The sequence below is a fragment of the Alosa alosa genome, chromosome 11 (genome assembly GCF_017589495.1).
Source record: "Alosa alosa isolate M-15738 ecotype Scorff River chromosome 11, AALO_Geno_1.1, whole genome shotgun sequence".
Lineage (NCBI taxonomy): Eukaryota > Metazoa > Chordata > Actinopteri > Clupeiformes > Clupeidae > Alosa > Alosa alosa.
In genome coordinates, this window is record NC_063199.1 from 15,036,965 (window position 1) to 15,052,925 (window position 15,961).

The following is a 15,961-nucleotide window of genomic DNA, read 5'->3' on the forward strand; positions in this document are numbered from 1 at the left end:
TATCAAAGACTCCAACCGAATAATCACAAGGGCGAAACTGTAACTATTACAACGGTACCTCTGGGATATCCCCATACTGGGGTGGCAAACACTCCACCGCACAAAGTTTCTTGCGGGCAAAGCACAATGGTTTTGGCTTTTGTTCCCAACATCTGTTTTTAATTACTTAATTAGCCCTATCAGTCAGACAACCTGACATTATCATTTTTTAAATTCCAGAATGGTAAATCATCGCCCAAAGTTGTTATGCTTAAAAGTGACGGCATCACGCTGCTAGGGGTCATGAAAAATGCATGGATGATAATGTGTGGATACTTAACTAATTGGGCTGATTGAAGAGGGGGGGTGATAACGTGTGTGGATACTTAACTAATTGGGCCGATTGAGGAGGGGGGACTGGTTGGAGCGCATTGGGTGGCGGCGGCGACATAACTCAGCCCTGGAGCAAGGGAATCTGACACGGTGATCTACAGCCTCCACTGCCACTCACTCCATCAGGCCCCAGGTAATACCGCAGCAGACAAAAGAACACTTCCGCCCGCCGTTAAACACTCTGATGGACGGAAAACACAAACACCGAAAGCTGTAAGGGAAAAACGGTCTGTCACAGGATCGAGAGCGCAGCGTTCTGTCACAGGATCGAGAGCGCGGCCTCTATAGGGCAACATTCTGTCACAGGATCGAGAGCGCAGCGTTCTGTCACAGGATCGAGAGCGCAGCGTTCTGTCACATAATTGAGAGCGCAGCGTTCTGTCACAGGATCGAGAGCGCGGCCTTTATAGGGAAACATTCTGTCACAGGATCGAGAGCGCAGCCTCTATAGGGCATCGCTCAACATATCACGTTGCCCACATAAACAGATTTTTAGACACACACTTTTAATCTGAGTGACACAATAATCTATGAGAAATCAGAAAGTAAACTACTTTACTGATCTATTATGCTTAAGCGCAATACTAGAAAGGCTTGAATTCGACTGCATGAACATAAAACTTGGGTTTTGACTACAGTAAGAAGTCCTATGGTTGCCCATTAAAAGCATGCTGTTGATAGTAAACAGTTATTTAACACAGGGTTTACCTACCCCAGCGGTTTCAAGAGAAAAAGCCAACCTCTGGCTTCTCTGGGACTATGTGTGTGTGTGTGTGTGTGTGTGTGTTCGAATGCACTATTAAGACTTCTCTCACCCAACTATCTCAATCAATTAAAGAACACAGGCAATTAAGCCTTGAGCAGCCCAATAGCTGGGGTGTCTGTAATCTGGGTACCCAGAAATTCGCATGCTGAACAAACAAGGGTGTCTGTGACAGTGCCTGATGTAAACAAGAGAGAAGAGAAAAAGATTTACAAAATCATATGTGTCTGTTTCAGACACTAATTCTTCGCAATCAGAGCCCTAAAACATGGCATAATATGTATGAACAGACCACATGATAAAAGTGCATTATACCACAGGAGTACATGGCAAGTTGCCCTTATCTTGCTAATACACTACATGAGGAGGTTGATGAAAAGTGGGAGGTTTGCGTAGACATGAGGAGAAGCGCTCACAGTGATAGATGACGTATTCTGGAGAATATATCAAAACTGCGGATGACAGTGCACATCTTTTTTTGTGGTGAAAATGTTCTGTGTAGTGTAGTCCAGACTGGGGTTAATGTGTGAATATGAGAAACGTCCAACAACAACTGAAACAGTATTCAAAGCACCAGTTTTGCGTATTTGTACTATGTGAAGCTTTCACTTATTCACATCAACCAATTCCACATAGCCTATGCCTGCCTGACTTTTGAATGTGTCTGTTATACTGTAACTGCACATATAGCAGTGTCTTTTGTACAGAGGAGTAGAAACACTAACCTGCATTATCTCATTGACAGACATCTTATTAGTATGTATTGTATTGTTTCCTGATTGCTAAAAGTTTGGTTCCTTTAAATGTCCTCCATGGCTGATTCCTTTTAACTGTGCTGTGGCTGAACGATACTATTCCATTGTGAGCACCACAAATGACAGGAGAGGGGTGGAGAAAAGTGGCAACTATGAAATGAGCTTCAGTTTCCATTTTGTTCAGGTTTGGTATATAGAATGTAAAAAGAGAAGGCACAGTGTGCGGTTTTTGCAGACTGACAATAGCATAGCAGCATAAACAGCGCCAGCTTTAGTACATGTGCCTGTGAGTCTCCTATCAGTAGGGCTTCACCTACATACAGAGTCAGAGGAAGAGGAAGAGGAAGGCTTCTGCACAGATGGAGGTGGCTGTGGTAGGCTTCAGGAACAACTCCTCAAAAAAACCTACATCTGCTCCCTTCAACAGTACACACACACACACACACACACACACACACACAACACACACACACTCACATACACTCACTCACACTCAACACACACTACACACACACATACACACACACAGAACACATTACACCCAAACCCCTCTCAACCTCCCTCAAAAAAAGACATATTGGAGCCCTACGGTTGTGATTTCTTGCTTGCTGGGGATGCATAAATAAACATAGAAATAAAGGCACAGAGGACACCGGGCGGTGAGCGGCCGCCTGGCCAAGTGGGGCAGCTGTTATTAAAAGGCCTATTTATCACTGTCAGCCATTCAGAGCCCCTCCTTCTTTGCCCCCCAGCATTGTCACCACGCCGCACAGGAACAATGGGGCTCATCCAAGCAGGCCTACACCCCATGTTCACTCCAGAGTTCTCTCTCTCTCACTTATACACACACACACACACACACACAAACACACACATACACACTATGTCTGTTCATGTTCTCACTTTTACACACACTCTCCGATGTACATAACACTGTACGTTGTCTGCACATATATATTTTTAAAAATGCATGTACTGCGCAGACACTGAAATATATGGACACAGAGAGATATAGTGTAGATGCACATAGCTTGGGGATCCCACATTCATGCACTCACACAAGACTCATAAACATCAAATCGTAGAAATGGCAACATCTACCTCTCATGCCCAAACCCATGAAAATGCTTCACATAAACAGACCCACACATCTGAAACCCGAAAATGCTTCACATAAACTTCACTCTTGAATTTCCCCTTGGGGATCAATAAAGTATCTATCTATCTATCTATCTAAACAGACCCATCTATCTATCTATCTATCTATCTAAACAGTCTCGCTTTCCGCCTGCTGGCCATTGACACCAAAGCCTCTCCACACAGTCACCTCCACTGAACTTCACACACGCACGCACGCACATACTCACACACACACACCTATGTTTTCACCTTTCATTTTACGGCCCGCTGAATTATTGATCGCGGCTACAATTACACACTAATCGTCGCGGGTGTATTAAGTGAATCCACGCCTCTCTTTTGTTGGACAATAACTAAGAGGGGCCGCTTGGCTCTCGCACACACCATCACTCAGCCTGGGGGGACGGGACGCCCCGCGTCCGCACCCTCATCATCATTAGCGGCCCTGTACGCGGATGGGCGCAGCCCCAATTGCAATGAGGCCACTTGGGCAGGGGGGTGGGGTGGGGGGGGGGGGGCAGGCCTGGAACAAGGTGACATGCTCACATCTGACCTGGTCAGGTGCCCTCTATGCTGCAGGGGCCACCACATGGGCCAGAACATAACATGTGCTGGAGAGATGGTCCAGCTGGAAGCAGCTCACACAGGGCAAAAGTCACATTAACACAGATGAACAATTATGTTTACATTATATTTCCAATAATCAATATTCTATTATATGGCGTTTACAAGCGGGAGTTCGGGAGGAGCGTGACGGAATTTGCCGCACCTCCTTCTTCATCTGCCAGGTAGCATCAGCTTAACTTTGCTCGCAACCCACCACCTCCCCTTACACCTCCAGTCTTCCTTAGTTAATAATAAAGGGGTGTATGACGGGATCCTGCATGACTCCTGCCTGCCCAATTGACTCTTGCACGATCCCACAAAACACTTCAGGATCCTGGTCAGAGACCTCGCCAAACACGCTTTTCTACCACATGTCTTTATGCAAATTTCGGATCGTGAACTAGTGAACCTCTGATTATCTTGCATTTATATGTAGAGGGTGCATGTATTGTTACTCTAAGGTCTCCAGTTGCACTGTAGTTTGAATTCTGCTATTCCTCACCAGTTTTGGATAAACGTGTCAACTAAATGACATTTGTGTTTTTCAAAGAAAGCTCTGGATGTTTTCCTGCTTGTTTTCATATTCAAAGACCTTGTGTGATACACAGTCCACCACATAAGTGGACCAATCCTCCTGTGGTGCTGGTTGATTGGCTGGACGTGGTGGGGCAGATCAGAGCTCATTTAGAGTTTATTGTCCTCTGCTGGGGCGAGTGTGTGAGCGAGCAGCCGCAGTACAGCGCCGGTCTAGCCCTGCCCTGGCTAATGAAGTGCTTGCTTAACCAGTTTGGTTAACCCCTCTTAATTCCTATTAATTTGGCATAATAGCAATGCTTTCATCTGGAATTAACGACAGGCCAGCAGAAAAACCCAAGCCATCACGGTCTCAGTGGGGCCCCTCGGAAACAGCCCACCCAGCAACTTCTCACCCCCTGCCCCCTCCCTCCCTCCCTCCCTCGGCCCCAGCTGATATGTATGTACACAGTGTGCGTCTGGGAAAGTTGTTAAAATGCATAACCCTTGCATAAGACCCCCATCAAGTGCGCTTTACACCTGTATTACATTTTCCCCTTCAATCAGCAGCTTTTTGGGGGAGCGTTGCTCGGTGGCACAGGGTCTTCCCACGAGGCGGCCCAATCCATTTAAAAATAGGCCCGAGCCGGAGCTCATTTGCAGAAAGATTGCAGATCCAACACCTCGTCTGAGGAGTTGAAAAAGAAAGCGTGTGTAGCAGTAAACGGGATGCCATTGATTGATTCCTACACACACACACACACACACACACACACACACACACACACACACACGCACCTTTCCTACAAAAAAATAAAACGATTACAATTCCCTGACTGCATATGAAAAAAAGTGGAGGTATTTAAAGTGGATGGTCATTTTGGCAGTGGGTTTAACTTTAGGATATGAGTGGTGTGAGGTGCAGCTTGTCGCCGACTGCACTTGCATGAAGGAAAGAGAGGGAGAGGAAAAGGTGAGAGAGAGAAGATGAAATAATTCAAAAAGCCATTTCTGGAAAGGATATGTGCGATGACCCCTGCTTGTGAAGTCTGTCAGTTGCCATTGACACTTTGAAGGAGATTCGACCTTACAAACATTAGCCGTCCGCTCAAAGCTGACCTCTTACAGACTGGACACCATACACACACACACACACACACACACACACACACAGTCTCTCTCTCACACACACACGCACACACACAGACTACACCACACTCTCTCTTTCTCTCTCTCTCTCACACACACACACACTACACTACACCACTCTCTCTCTCTCTCTTTCTCTCTTTCTCTCTCTCAAACACACACACACACAAACACACATACACACAACTTTGGCCATGTCAGAGTGAACCTCAGACCCTGAACAAAAGCTCTTGTATGGGCTGTGCAGTGGAGTTTACACAGACCTCTGTAAGGTGAAGATATGTGAATGGCTCCCCAGTGACCTTAGACAGCCAATACAGAGATTGCAAAGCAACAAAGGAGGGGGCTATGGCACAGGTCAACAAGAGCCATGCCAGTGAACGCACCGCTATACAGTGCAGTCCAGATGGAGACACACCAAGGCTAGCCGCTAGCTCGACTTTACACTCTGAACTGGTAGCCCATATACATTCATGTCCATAAGCCTTTGCATTCATCCATCCATTCAAGGGCAGAGGCATTTAAACATACAAGTACTGCTGCGCTTTTCATCTGCCTGGGCCACTGCAATGCAGCGCATTTTTAATACTCAGCCAGCAGTCTCAGGGCGAGACACAGCGATCGGGGGGTTAGGAGCATCATTTTAATTTGATGAAGAAAACAGCCCCCATAAGGCCTTTGGCGACAGCAGAATCAATGCGCCCTGACGGGGGGTAAAAGAGGACCTGGGGGTGGCAACAGAGGGTGGCGTCTGTGTTTTAATGACCCGAAACTTTAAATACTGCATAATATAGAATCAAAATGATACTTCATTTAACTCTCGCTATAACTCCTGAGGAGACCATTTCAAGTCATTTTTCTTTATGTCACCAGACAGTAAACAGTAAATATGGACGAGGGGGAGGCATTATGACTACAAAATGATCAAAACAAAAACATACTTAAGGAAGGACCGAGATAAAAACTAAAAAGTGAACAATATGCTAATGTAATGTTTTTATTAATCTTACATATGCTAATGTGATCGTAAACAAAACAACAGGGGTTTGCTCTTTTGGCAAATGTCATTTATGATTCTTCTTTGTTAATGTGTGGTGCACGTCTAGAGAAGCTACCATCAAAGGTCCTTGTACCTGAAGGTAAATATTATTTTTGTTGCGGCGACTAAAGCCCTTGTTTATACGATTTGTCCGATGTGGAGAGGGTCATCGCCCGTTAGGGGGGGTGACTGCACCTCACATGACTGACAGCCTCTTCAACCACCTGCTGTCTGTCTCCGTGGCAACCCTGATTGGCACAGCGGGCATGCTGTCTCTCAGTTGGCCTTTCCAAAAAAAGAACAGAAGGAGAAAGGAGGAGGTGGAGGAGGGGAAAGAGAGGCAGAGAAAGAAACATGGGGGTAAGAGGAAAATAAAAAAGAAATATAGTAGCACTTGTCATCCCTGGCAATCTGCTTAGTAATGAGAAGGCTTTCCCTTGGGTGGTAAGATCTGCTATAATAGATTTTTAATGGCTTTCCCACTACCCCTCCCTCCTCAATAGGACACACGTTACCCAGCCAATTGCAGCTGACAGGGAAGGAAGCAATGCCACTCTCAATGGGAGGAGGTCAGCATTTACAACCCACTGAAGGCCTCCTTTCAAACTGTCTTTTTGTACAATTTTCTACTAATACTAATTCGACAGTAACTGTGCTTTTGATTCATACATATCACACTTTTGTACTTACATGCTTATTGGAAAGTCTAGCTGATCATTTGAAAATTACACGAGACTCTATATAATGTCTTGAAGTACATTGTGTAAGTCACTGTAGATTACATGGATATGGATCAAAGAATAAAATCCATCAAAATGGTACTCCAAATGAAAAGGTCAAATGACAATGGCTATTGTACATGTCAATTTGCTATGCTTTTGTTCTGAATCAACCTGCCAAGATTCTCTACCAGGAAACATGACTTAGGTGACATCTGATCTCAACAACCAAATATGCCACCAACAGTGCACATCCATATCAGAAGCTACATTAGACAATTAGGCAATTAATAAGCTGACACCTATAACAGCGCTCAAGGTACAGTCTGAAACACCGCCACACGCTATGGCAAGCTTCGTAATTGCTCCCTAGGAAAAACCTGGTGGTCTGCATGCGTATCACCGACGCCTCAACCCTTCAATTGTCTGGTTGGCGTTGTACGGCACACGTACATTAAGCAGACCATGGCGTTTGTAATGGATCTGACACTACCCCGCTGCTACGGGACTGCCCTGCCAGAGAGAGAGAGGGAGCATGCTGGGGCTGGGTCTGAATCTCAATGATAACCTCCTTTGATTTAGCCGCAGGGGACATGCATACAATAATTGTTTCTGCCAAACCCATACATCTCCATGTCATGGCAAAAATTAATGTGATTTTTCCTCCTAAATAATAGATTATAAGGGAGAACGGGACGTTTGAGTCCACCAAACCAAAATGGGTCTCACACACTCCAATGCACTGGAGGACTATTGATGCTGTTAAAGTAGGAAGACATGCACATAATGTTACCTCTCCATTAATATTAAAACTCAGGAACACTATATAATTGAATGAATAAACTTAGAATCAACAAAGACCAGTTACAGCTACAAAAAAACACAAACTGAGCTTAAAGTGCTGCTCTGATTTCCATTGGTTACCTAAGATTCAAAGAGCACAACTGCACAAGTACTTAAAGATTTCAACTTGGAACAATGTAGCATGTTATTGAACCTACAAGTACTTAATCCTATGCCAATTAGCGTCTTAGATTTGGAAGGGGGTCTGTAATTTAGCCAGTCAATTACAAACAGGATTTGACTGCACTGCCTTGAAGAAACAAGGGCATTGATCTCAGGGGTGCAGCTCAAGCTAAATTTTCCGTTAATTTACAGTAACCAATTTGCTTGCAGGTCATCCTAGCCAGCTGACCGTAGGTTCAGATGTAACGCTAAGCGTGGGCTTAGTCTAGAGTAGCCTCCCCGCGGCTCAGAGAGAGGACCCACTGTGCCCAGATACACATACAGCTATCCCACTGAGACAGTGCGGCAGCCTGGTCTAAGGTTTCAGCCCGTCTCCTCCGATCCTTTCAGCGTTGCTGTGGAATGAAGCCATATCCCAGCGTGCCCCGACACCATGCTTTCATCCTCATCGCCCGCCACTCTGGTGTCGGCACTGAAGAGAGAGCCACGGGGCCAGGGGTCAATGGGGAATTAAGACATGTTTGCCTGAGCATTCTCCATGCTAAGGTTTAGCATTGCTGATGGCCCAGCTAGCCAGGCAGGAGAAGAGAGGTTTCCATTCAGGTAGAGGCTGGCGATCAGATTTCTGCTGGGGCCTAAATGATCCTCATTAAGGGCTTTTAGTCACATTATAGATGATGCAAGAGCAGTATCATCTGTGCTCATCTGATACACGAGCCACGACAGAGAGCACTATAATTACCTGGAAGAAATAATGTGATGCTCTTGACTATTTATGTGGTGGAACACTAGCTAGATAGAGATTTACAAATTACTACTTCAGGGTCAACTCTGCAGTCTACTCTGTCAAAGACATTCCCACTGTCTACAGAAAAGAGCTGCACTTGAAAAACGCCTCTTATCCAATCATGTGTCTCTCAGAATTAACCAGCACAAAAAGATGGGGGCAAAAGGTCCATTGATCTGCATGTAATACATGAAATTATTACTCTGGTTTAATTGTTCGTAAAAGAGAGGGAGGCCAGAGCTGGAAATTGAGGCGTTTGATAAATGTGTTTAGCAGCAGGAGCAGGAGAAAAAGGGGGTGCTGGGAGGGGAAAGGGGGGATCAATATGGCAGTTTGTCAAATCGAATCTCAAGTGGGGCCTATGAATGGTTCTTTCAACTGCAGCACAGAGACAGACAGAGATAGAGATAGAGAGAGAGGCCTTGCCAAGTCAGCAAAGCACATTATCAGAAATCAAAGGGCTGACAGTGTCAGGAGGGGGGGTCTGGAGGAGGCCCTGAACCAAGGCCACACTTACTCTATGGTAATTAAAAACCATTTTATCAGCGCTGTCTGCACAACGCTCCCTATTGCTTACTATTGACAATCTGCTGGGCAAGGGCAGTGAGCGCTAATTTGACTTTAAATAAATGAGCAGAGAGTATTTAAATTCCTGCGTTCACCAGAGAGAAGGCGAGCAAATGAGAAGCGAAGGGAAGCAAAGCAGGCTTCAGATTCTCTCATTTTAAACTCGTCACAGACAAATTGTATGCCGCACGCCAGGTTTATTACACAGTAAACAAATGTGTGAGCACTTGAAATATAATCCATTTTGTGGAATGGGACACTGTTTTTCTTTACTGACAAAAGGACAATTAACTTCAATCCATTCAAGAATAAATAACTCTTTAATCTCTTCAAATTCCTAGGCTCAGGTGAAATGCTGACAACGACAACGGATGCTTTTCTCCAAACAGTCCACTACACCAGCGAAGCACTGTTTTCAATCCCAGCATTAGTACTGTGCCCCCTCCCGTTCCTTGTAAAGGAAGTACACAGTGATAGGCCGGCAGGTGTTTGCACCGTTTCTGATGCACTGACCATCATCCATGACCCCAGCCCATAGGCCAGGCAAGGTATACCTGGAAGAAGAAAAACAGACACATAACCATAACCATAAAAAATATTACAAAAAATATTAAATAATAAATGTATGGATAAAAGTATTACTTTAATAGGTATAAAATCATTAGATTTAATGGTGACACATTTGCCCACTAACCAAAATTTATAACTTTCAGTGTGCCAAAGAATTTGTCCTCAAAGTCCAAGTTCTCAGGAGGCGCTTTGGTGCAGTGGTACTTGATAAAGGGAAAGCATCCTGTCCGAAGTATGTGGTAGTTGGCGCCCTGCACTCGCCAGTTGAAGTTTGAGCGTCCAAACTGGTCGTTGTGTATGGAGCTGTAGCGGACACAGAACGACGTCCACGGCGGGAGCTTGCGTTGAGTGAGGTGGCACGTCAACACCTCGGAAGCCAGGGGACGCGGACCTCGTTTCCGAAATGTGCTTGGGAACAGCATCACATTCAAGAAGATGCTGTGTATACCCCGCAGAATTCTTATCATGTTTTTTTAATTATTATGTTTTTATATATAAGATAATATTCTCCATTTTAGAAGACTATGACTTCATGCTCGATGAGATTGATTAAGTTGGCTGTATAACTATAATGTCCCTGATGATGCCTGATACATTCATGGATGACTGACATATCAGGTTTTGTCCCGTCACGGAATTATTCTGGTTAGGTTATAAAGGAATCGTAGGCGAGCTGTATCCTTTCGGATGATTTTGACCACGTCGTTGTTACAATACGTGACAAAGCAGGCGACCAGATCATACAGTCTTTGGGGTTCAGTTATTGAAAGACATACTGTAGCATGTTGACTAATTGACCGCTATCCACGTCGTTGTAATGTGCAGGCAAGGGCAAACCGGGTCGCAAAGTCGAGACGCTGTGGCACGGATCGTCACTTCTTTAATTATCCTCGCGTATCATCGTAGTGCACATTACTGTCTTATATTTGAAGCGCAAGACTCAACATGTTAAATATCTGGCTCATAAACTATATCGCTATTTCTTAACACGGTCTGCACGGTACCTGTGTAGTGTACCAGCAAATATTTCCTTCCCCCTAGAAACAACGCGTTTTGTTGCAGTTCCGGCTGTGGCATCTACCAGTTAACAAACTGACAATAACACAACGATAAATGCTGTTTACATTTTAAATTAAATTAATTAGGCTACTGTAAATTCAACCCACATGACTTCTCTTGTTCACAACAGTCCTGTTCTTATAGCTTTATTATTATTTGTAGGTTATTCATTGTGTAATGTTTGGCGTGTTTAGTGAGTTCATGGATATATACATAATTAGTCTATACCTAGCAAAAATGTATTAGGAAAGAAACATAAAAATGTAGTCAAAAGATGAAGTCAAACAAGTATTTTGAATGTATAGAGCTTGACTGGTCAGTTGCCTTAGTCCTGGTCAGTGCTTGTCAGTGCATCTGTTTGGTCCTCTTTCTTTTCTTGAGTCTTGTTTTGAATGGTGAGACCCAACACACCTTCGATTTCCTTGATCAAGTCCTTCAGAAAAATATAGAGAAAAGCAAAGAAAGTGACATGATTGTGAAATGACATTCACTGCAAAATACAATGTGCCTCTCTCAGCACCACAGCCTGTTATACACTGCTGTAGATTGAGAAGTTCTTGGCTATGGGCTCCTTATGTACTGACAAGAGTGTGTGTGCCATGCAGAAACAGACTGACATGTCATCTTTTAATCTAGAAAGGGACTGACCACCAAAGAACAGTGATCTATCTTGCTCCGCTATAGAATCTTTGCTGACCACTGTCTTATACAGTCACAATGGCTATGTGTGAAGTTTGTTCTAATCAGTCACAATGGCTATGTGTGAAGTTTGTTCTAATCAGTTCTGTGCATTTCTCTGACATCAATAGTTCAACTGAAACTACATGTGACCAGAGTAAGCTTCATCACAGAAGCATACACTAAATGTCTTCAACATTAAGTCAATAAGACAACAAGCACACACAAAATAAAAAAATAAAACAAAATACAAATGGCCAAGAAAGAGATAAAACAGCAGATAATCTTTAGCCCATTGACATGGTACCTTAAAATTGGACACCCCCTGCATGTTTGGGGCGGATATCTCCTGATGGATGACAGCCAGGTTACGAGCAAAGGTCATCAGGGATCCCTCGAGATCTTCACAAACTGTTCTGTTAATGGCACACAGAAACAAATGACTTTACTAATGACCCTCTCACTGACGGCCCAAACAAAATCAGCACACACACACACACACACACACACACACACACACACAACACACACACACACAAACACACACACACACACACATAGAGAGAGAGAGAGAGAGAGAGAGAGAGAGAGAGAGAAACTACTGTAAACAATCACCTTGTTTGGTCATTAGAAATGGCTAGAGGGAACTGACAGTTCAGTGTTTTGTGGAGAGCTGCAATTTGATTTAGGAGACATATCATAGGAGACATGGATGGGTGTGTGTGAAGAGAAACGGCTAGTTTCAGGGGAGTTTAAACATGTTTATGGAACAAATTAAAAACAAGGAGTCGGCCGCCATAGTCACTGACAAGTGACAAACTTCCCATAGTTGAGGCGTCCAGCAACTAAAAATCTCAACATAGAGTGAGCTAAATTAAATCAATATCACGTGCAAAGAATATCTGATAATGTGTACAAAGACAGCACATTATAATCTAGAAATAATTGAAGTGCATTGTCTTTTCCTTACAACCACTGACCAGCTGTCAGGAAAATTATGTTGGCAGTGGCAAAGACAGCAGTGGTGTGTGTGTGTGTATGTGTGTGTGTGTGTGTGTGTGTGTGTGTGTGTGTATCACAGTAGCATACTTACACCATCCCTAGACTGTATCTCTCTGCACTGTCATGAAGGCCAAACAGGGTGCCTTGCCTTTCCTACAGACACAAGCCACAAATCAGCCTGATATTCATATTTACTGCATACACATTCCTTTTCTTTATTATTCATTTGTGGTTCTGACAAAAAGGTTGCTGATATTTGAACAACCAATTACATTACACCCCTCTCTTCTGTGCCCCTGGTCCTTGGTCCTAATGTAGGCATAATGCATGATTTCTATTCAAAGGACTGTGTACCAACACCAGAGGTTTTTTGACAGCACTCACAGAACAGATAACTAGAGGACTGTACTGAGAAATGAGCTGAATTGGACAAAACTGTATTGGATTACACAAACTGCAATTTTGAAAGGGCTGCCTCAGCATAATTCCAAATATTAATTTGAAATAGAAAAGAAAAGACACACTTTAGAGTTGTCCTATTTACCTTGATGTCAAAGCCTATACCCTGGGCTTTGCACATCTGGAAGAACACACTGTAGTGCACCATGGAGAGGTTGGTATGAAGCAGCCGACTGCCTATCACAACATAGCGACTGGTCACAGGGGACTGATGGTAGAGATGTGCGAGGAGAGGCAGAGACGAGAAAGTTAACATACAGTATACACTATATACATGTATATATGTACTAACAGACACATCCACTTGCATACACACACAAACACGCTCAACCATCACCTTAGGCGGAGAGAGAGAGGGATAGAGAGACATGAAGAAAGAGTGAGAGTGAGACAATCAAGGGAATAACTGCAATACAGAGGAGGCTGAAAGAAGATGAAGCAACAAAGAATAGAAATCTAGTCCACTGTTTGTGTTTTAAAAACAAAAGCAATATTGGCTATTTAAGCAGCTGAGGCAGTCTGCTCATAATGCTGTTCAGTACATCCTCTGCATATGCTATGACGGCAGACACAAAATGTAACTCAATGCCCTATGGGCGAATAAACAGTCACTGGTGGTCACTGAGGGCTAGTCTGAATGGACAACACAGTACTGAAGCTACATTGTTATGCAAGAACACCACCATCACAGAGAATGAAAGCAACACACTAATAAAGGAGGTGTCCAAACGAATCCTTCAGACATGCAGCGGACTTAGCCGTGTCAGGACTTGCGTGGGATCGGTGTGTGTGGATCCACCGTACCATCTCCCCGACGAGGCATTAGGGAGCAGAGGACAGACTGGTGAGTGTGTGTTTGTGAGGGGGTGGGGGGTGGGAGTGCATCTCCACACACTCGCCGGGGGAAGATGTGTAATGCATTCTGATAGAGAGGCGCTCCTAGCTGTCAAATGCACTGCCCTCACACAACAATAAGCGTCCAGCAGGGATTTAATTGTGTTTGTAATGTGCAGTGGAGCCCCAAATGACGGCCGCGGACAAAACCATTAGGCCGACCGAGGAAGACCCACCGCTCTGCTCTGTGCGTGTTGTGCTGTGCTGTGAGTTACGCTGACTAAATGAATGTTTGATAAAATAACACAAGTCGCAGATTAACAAGCGTGAAGGCAGGCCAGCCTCTAATAAAGGGAGAGCATTGTTTGGAGGCTCTGCGTCGGGCAGATGAGGTGTTTAGGCATGCATGTGTGTGTACCCATGAATAATGAACAACCTATGAATTATTAATAGCTTGATTATTTAGTCTCATCTATCAAAATGATAATGAATTCGGCAGCTAAACACCAATCAGCTCCAGAGCGTAATTACAGCGTTTAGTTGTATTTAACAAAAATAAAACAACAAACGCTGGTCGAGATCAATCTTTATGGGTGTGCTAACGTAGCATCTTCTGTAGGGGATGAGGGAATCTCTTAATGCTCTCTGGTCTGGTGTAATAACAGACATTCATCACTGGAACCCAGCTAATGTGGGACCTGACCGCATAGACTGAGCAGTCATCACAAACACTGCTGCCCCCGGCCAAGCTTTAATGACTCCAAATGGCCGCTGCATTCATTTACAGTGAACGCGGATGGCGGGGCTGGAGAGATGGGAGACACTGAGAGCCAAGCCGTTGGGCTGTAATGGTCATCATGACCATCATCATGAATCTGCTTCTGCGGGCCTTCTGAGAGCGGCCAGGAAGAGGATTACCCTGACCAGCGCAACGCACAGCACAGCACAGCACAGCAAAGCACAGCACTGACACAGACAGACACACAGACAGACACACACACACATACACACATACACAGAGACAGACACACACACACACACACACACACACACACACACTGGTAGACCTGAGAAACATTTAAGTCCAGAGAGGACAGTAGACGAGACACACAGACCTGTAGAACTATACAGCTATAATCAGTGTAGCACACACTGTGTCATCGTCATGTTATCAGTGAAACACACAAAGTGTCATCGTCATGTTACAAGTGTAGCACACAGACCTGCTGTAGCAAGTGCAGCACAGAGAGGCATCAGAAACACACAGACCTGCTGCGCTAAAGGGAAGAATGTCATTTTCTGAATGTCCAAAAGAAGTTCAAATGTAATCCATGCCACTTACATTTGTGCTGATTATCTTATTAGAGAAGAGAGTGAACGAACTAAAGAGATAGACAGAGAAGAGAGAGAGAGAGAGAGAGAGAGAGAGAGAGAGAGAGATAGAGGTAGAGAATGAGAAGGAGGGACTATATGAGTTCTTGAAAGGACGTGTGCGTACCGGCTGTGCTTTGGCTTTGTGCTTTGGGAGGCTGGCCTTGCTCTGTCTGACTGGCAGGGGAACCTCCAATCGGCTGGTGCGGCAGTCCAGTGTGCCTCCGGACATGGCCAGCGTGAGCTGGGTCATCGCCAGCTGGTTGCTGTAACCCAGGTCCAGATCAATGGCCCATACCTACACACACACACACACACACACACACAACACACACAACACACACACACACAACACACACACACACACACACACACATTTAGACAAATAGAAACAACTTAAACCAAACACATAGAGGTTGACAATGACTAAGGTTGGGTACCTAGAGCTTTAAAGTCAAAAATGAATACTTAAATAAACACACATACACATATAAATAAACACACATACACATATAAATAAACACATGTACACATCTAAAGTAGGGGTTCCTTTCATACACTTAAATAAACACACATACACATACTGTATAAAGCAGGGGTACCTTTCACAAA

General features: G+C 44.4%; 2 protein-coding genes across 2 annotated transcripts in view; both read right to left on the minus strand.

Moving 5' to 3' along the window:
• Positions 1-9,677: 9,677 nt before the first annotated feature.
• On the minus strand, positions 9,678-11,052 carry c11h15orf61 (chromosome 11 C15orf61 homolog). The gene is given in 3 exon segments (XM_048257580.1): positions 9,678-9,856; positions 9,859-9,930; positions 10,071-11,052. Coding segments are annotated over 3 exon segments (468 nt in total). The 5' UTR covers positions 10,414-11,052; the 3' UTR covers positions 9,678-9,803.
• Positions 11,053-11,137: 85 nt separating this feature from the next.
• iqch (IQ motif containing H) overlaps positions 11,138-15,961 on the minus strand; it is a 35,411-nt gene continuing 30,587 nt past the window's right edge. The window contains exons 17-21 of the mRNA XM_048257578.1: positions 15,477-15,647; positions 13,230-13,352; positions 12,777-12,838; positions 11,991-12,099; positions 11,138-11,438 (exon numbers count right to left, since the gene is read on the minus strand). Of these exons, the coding sequence (XP_048113535.1) occupies positions 11,331-11,438; positions 11,991-12,099; positions 12,777-12,838; positions 13,230-13,352; positions 15,477-15,647 (573 nt within the window). The 3' untranslated portion in view covers positions 11,138-11,330. The remainder of the gene's footprint in view (positions 11,439-11,990; positions 12,100-12,776; positions 12,839-13,229; positions 13,353-15,476; positions 15,648-15,961) is intronic.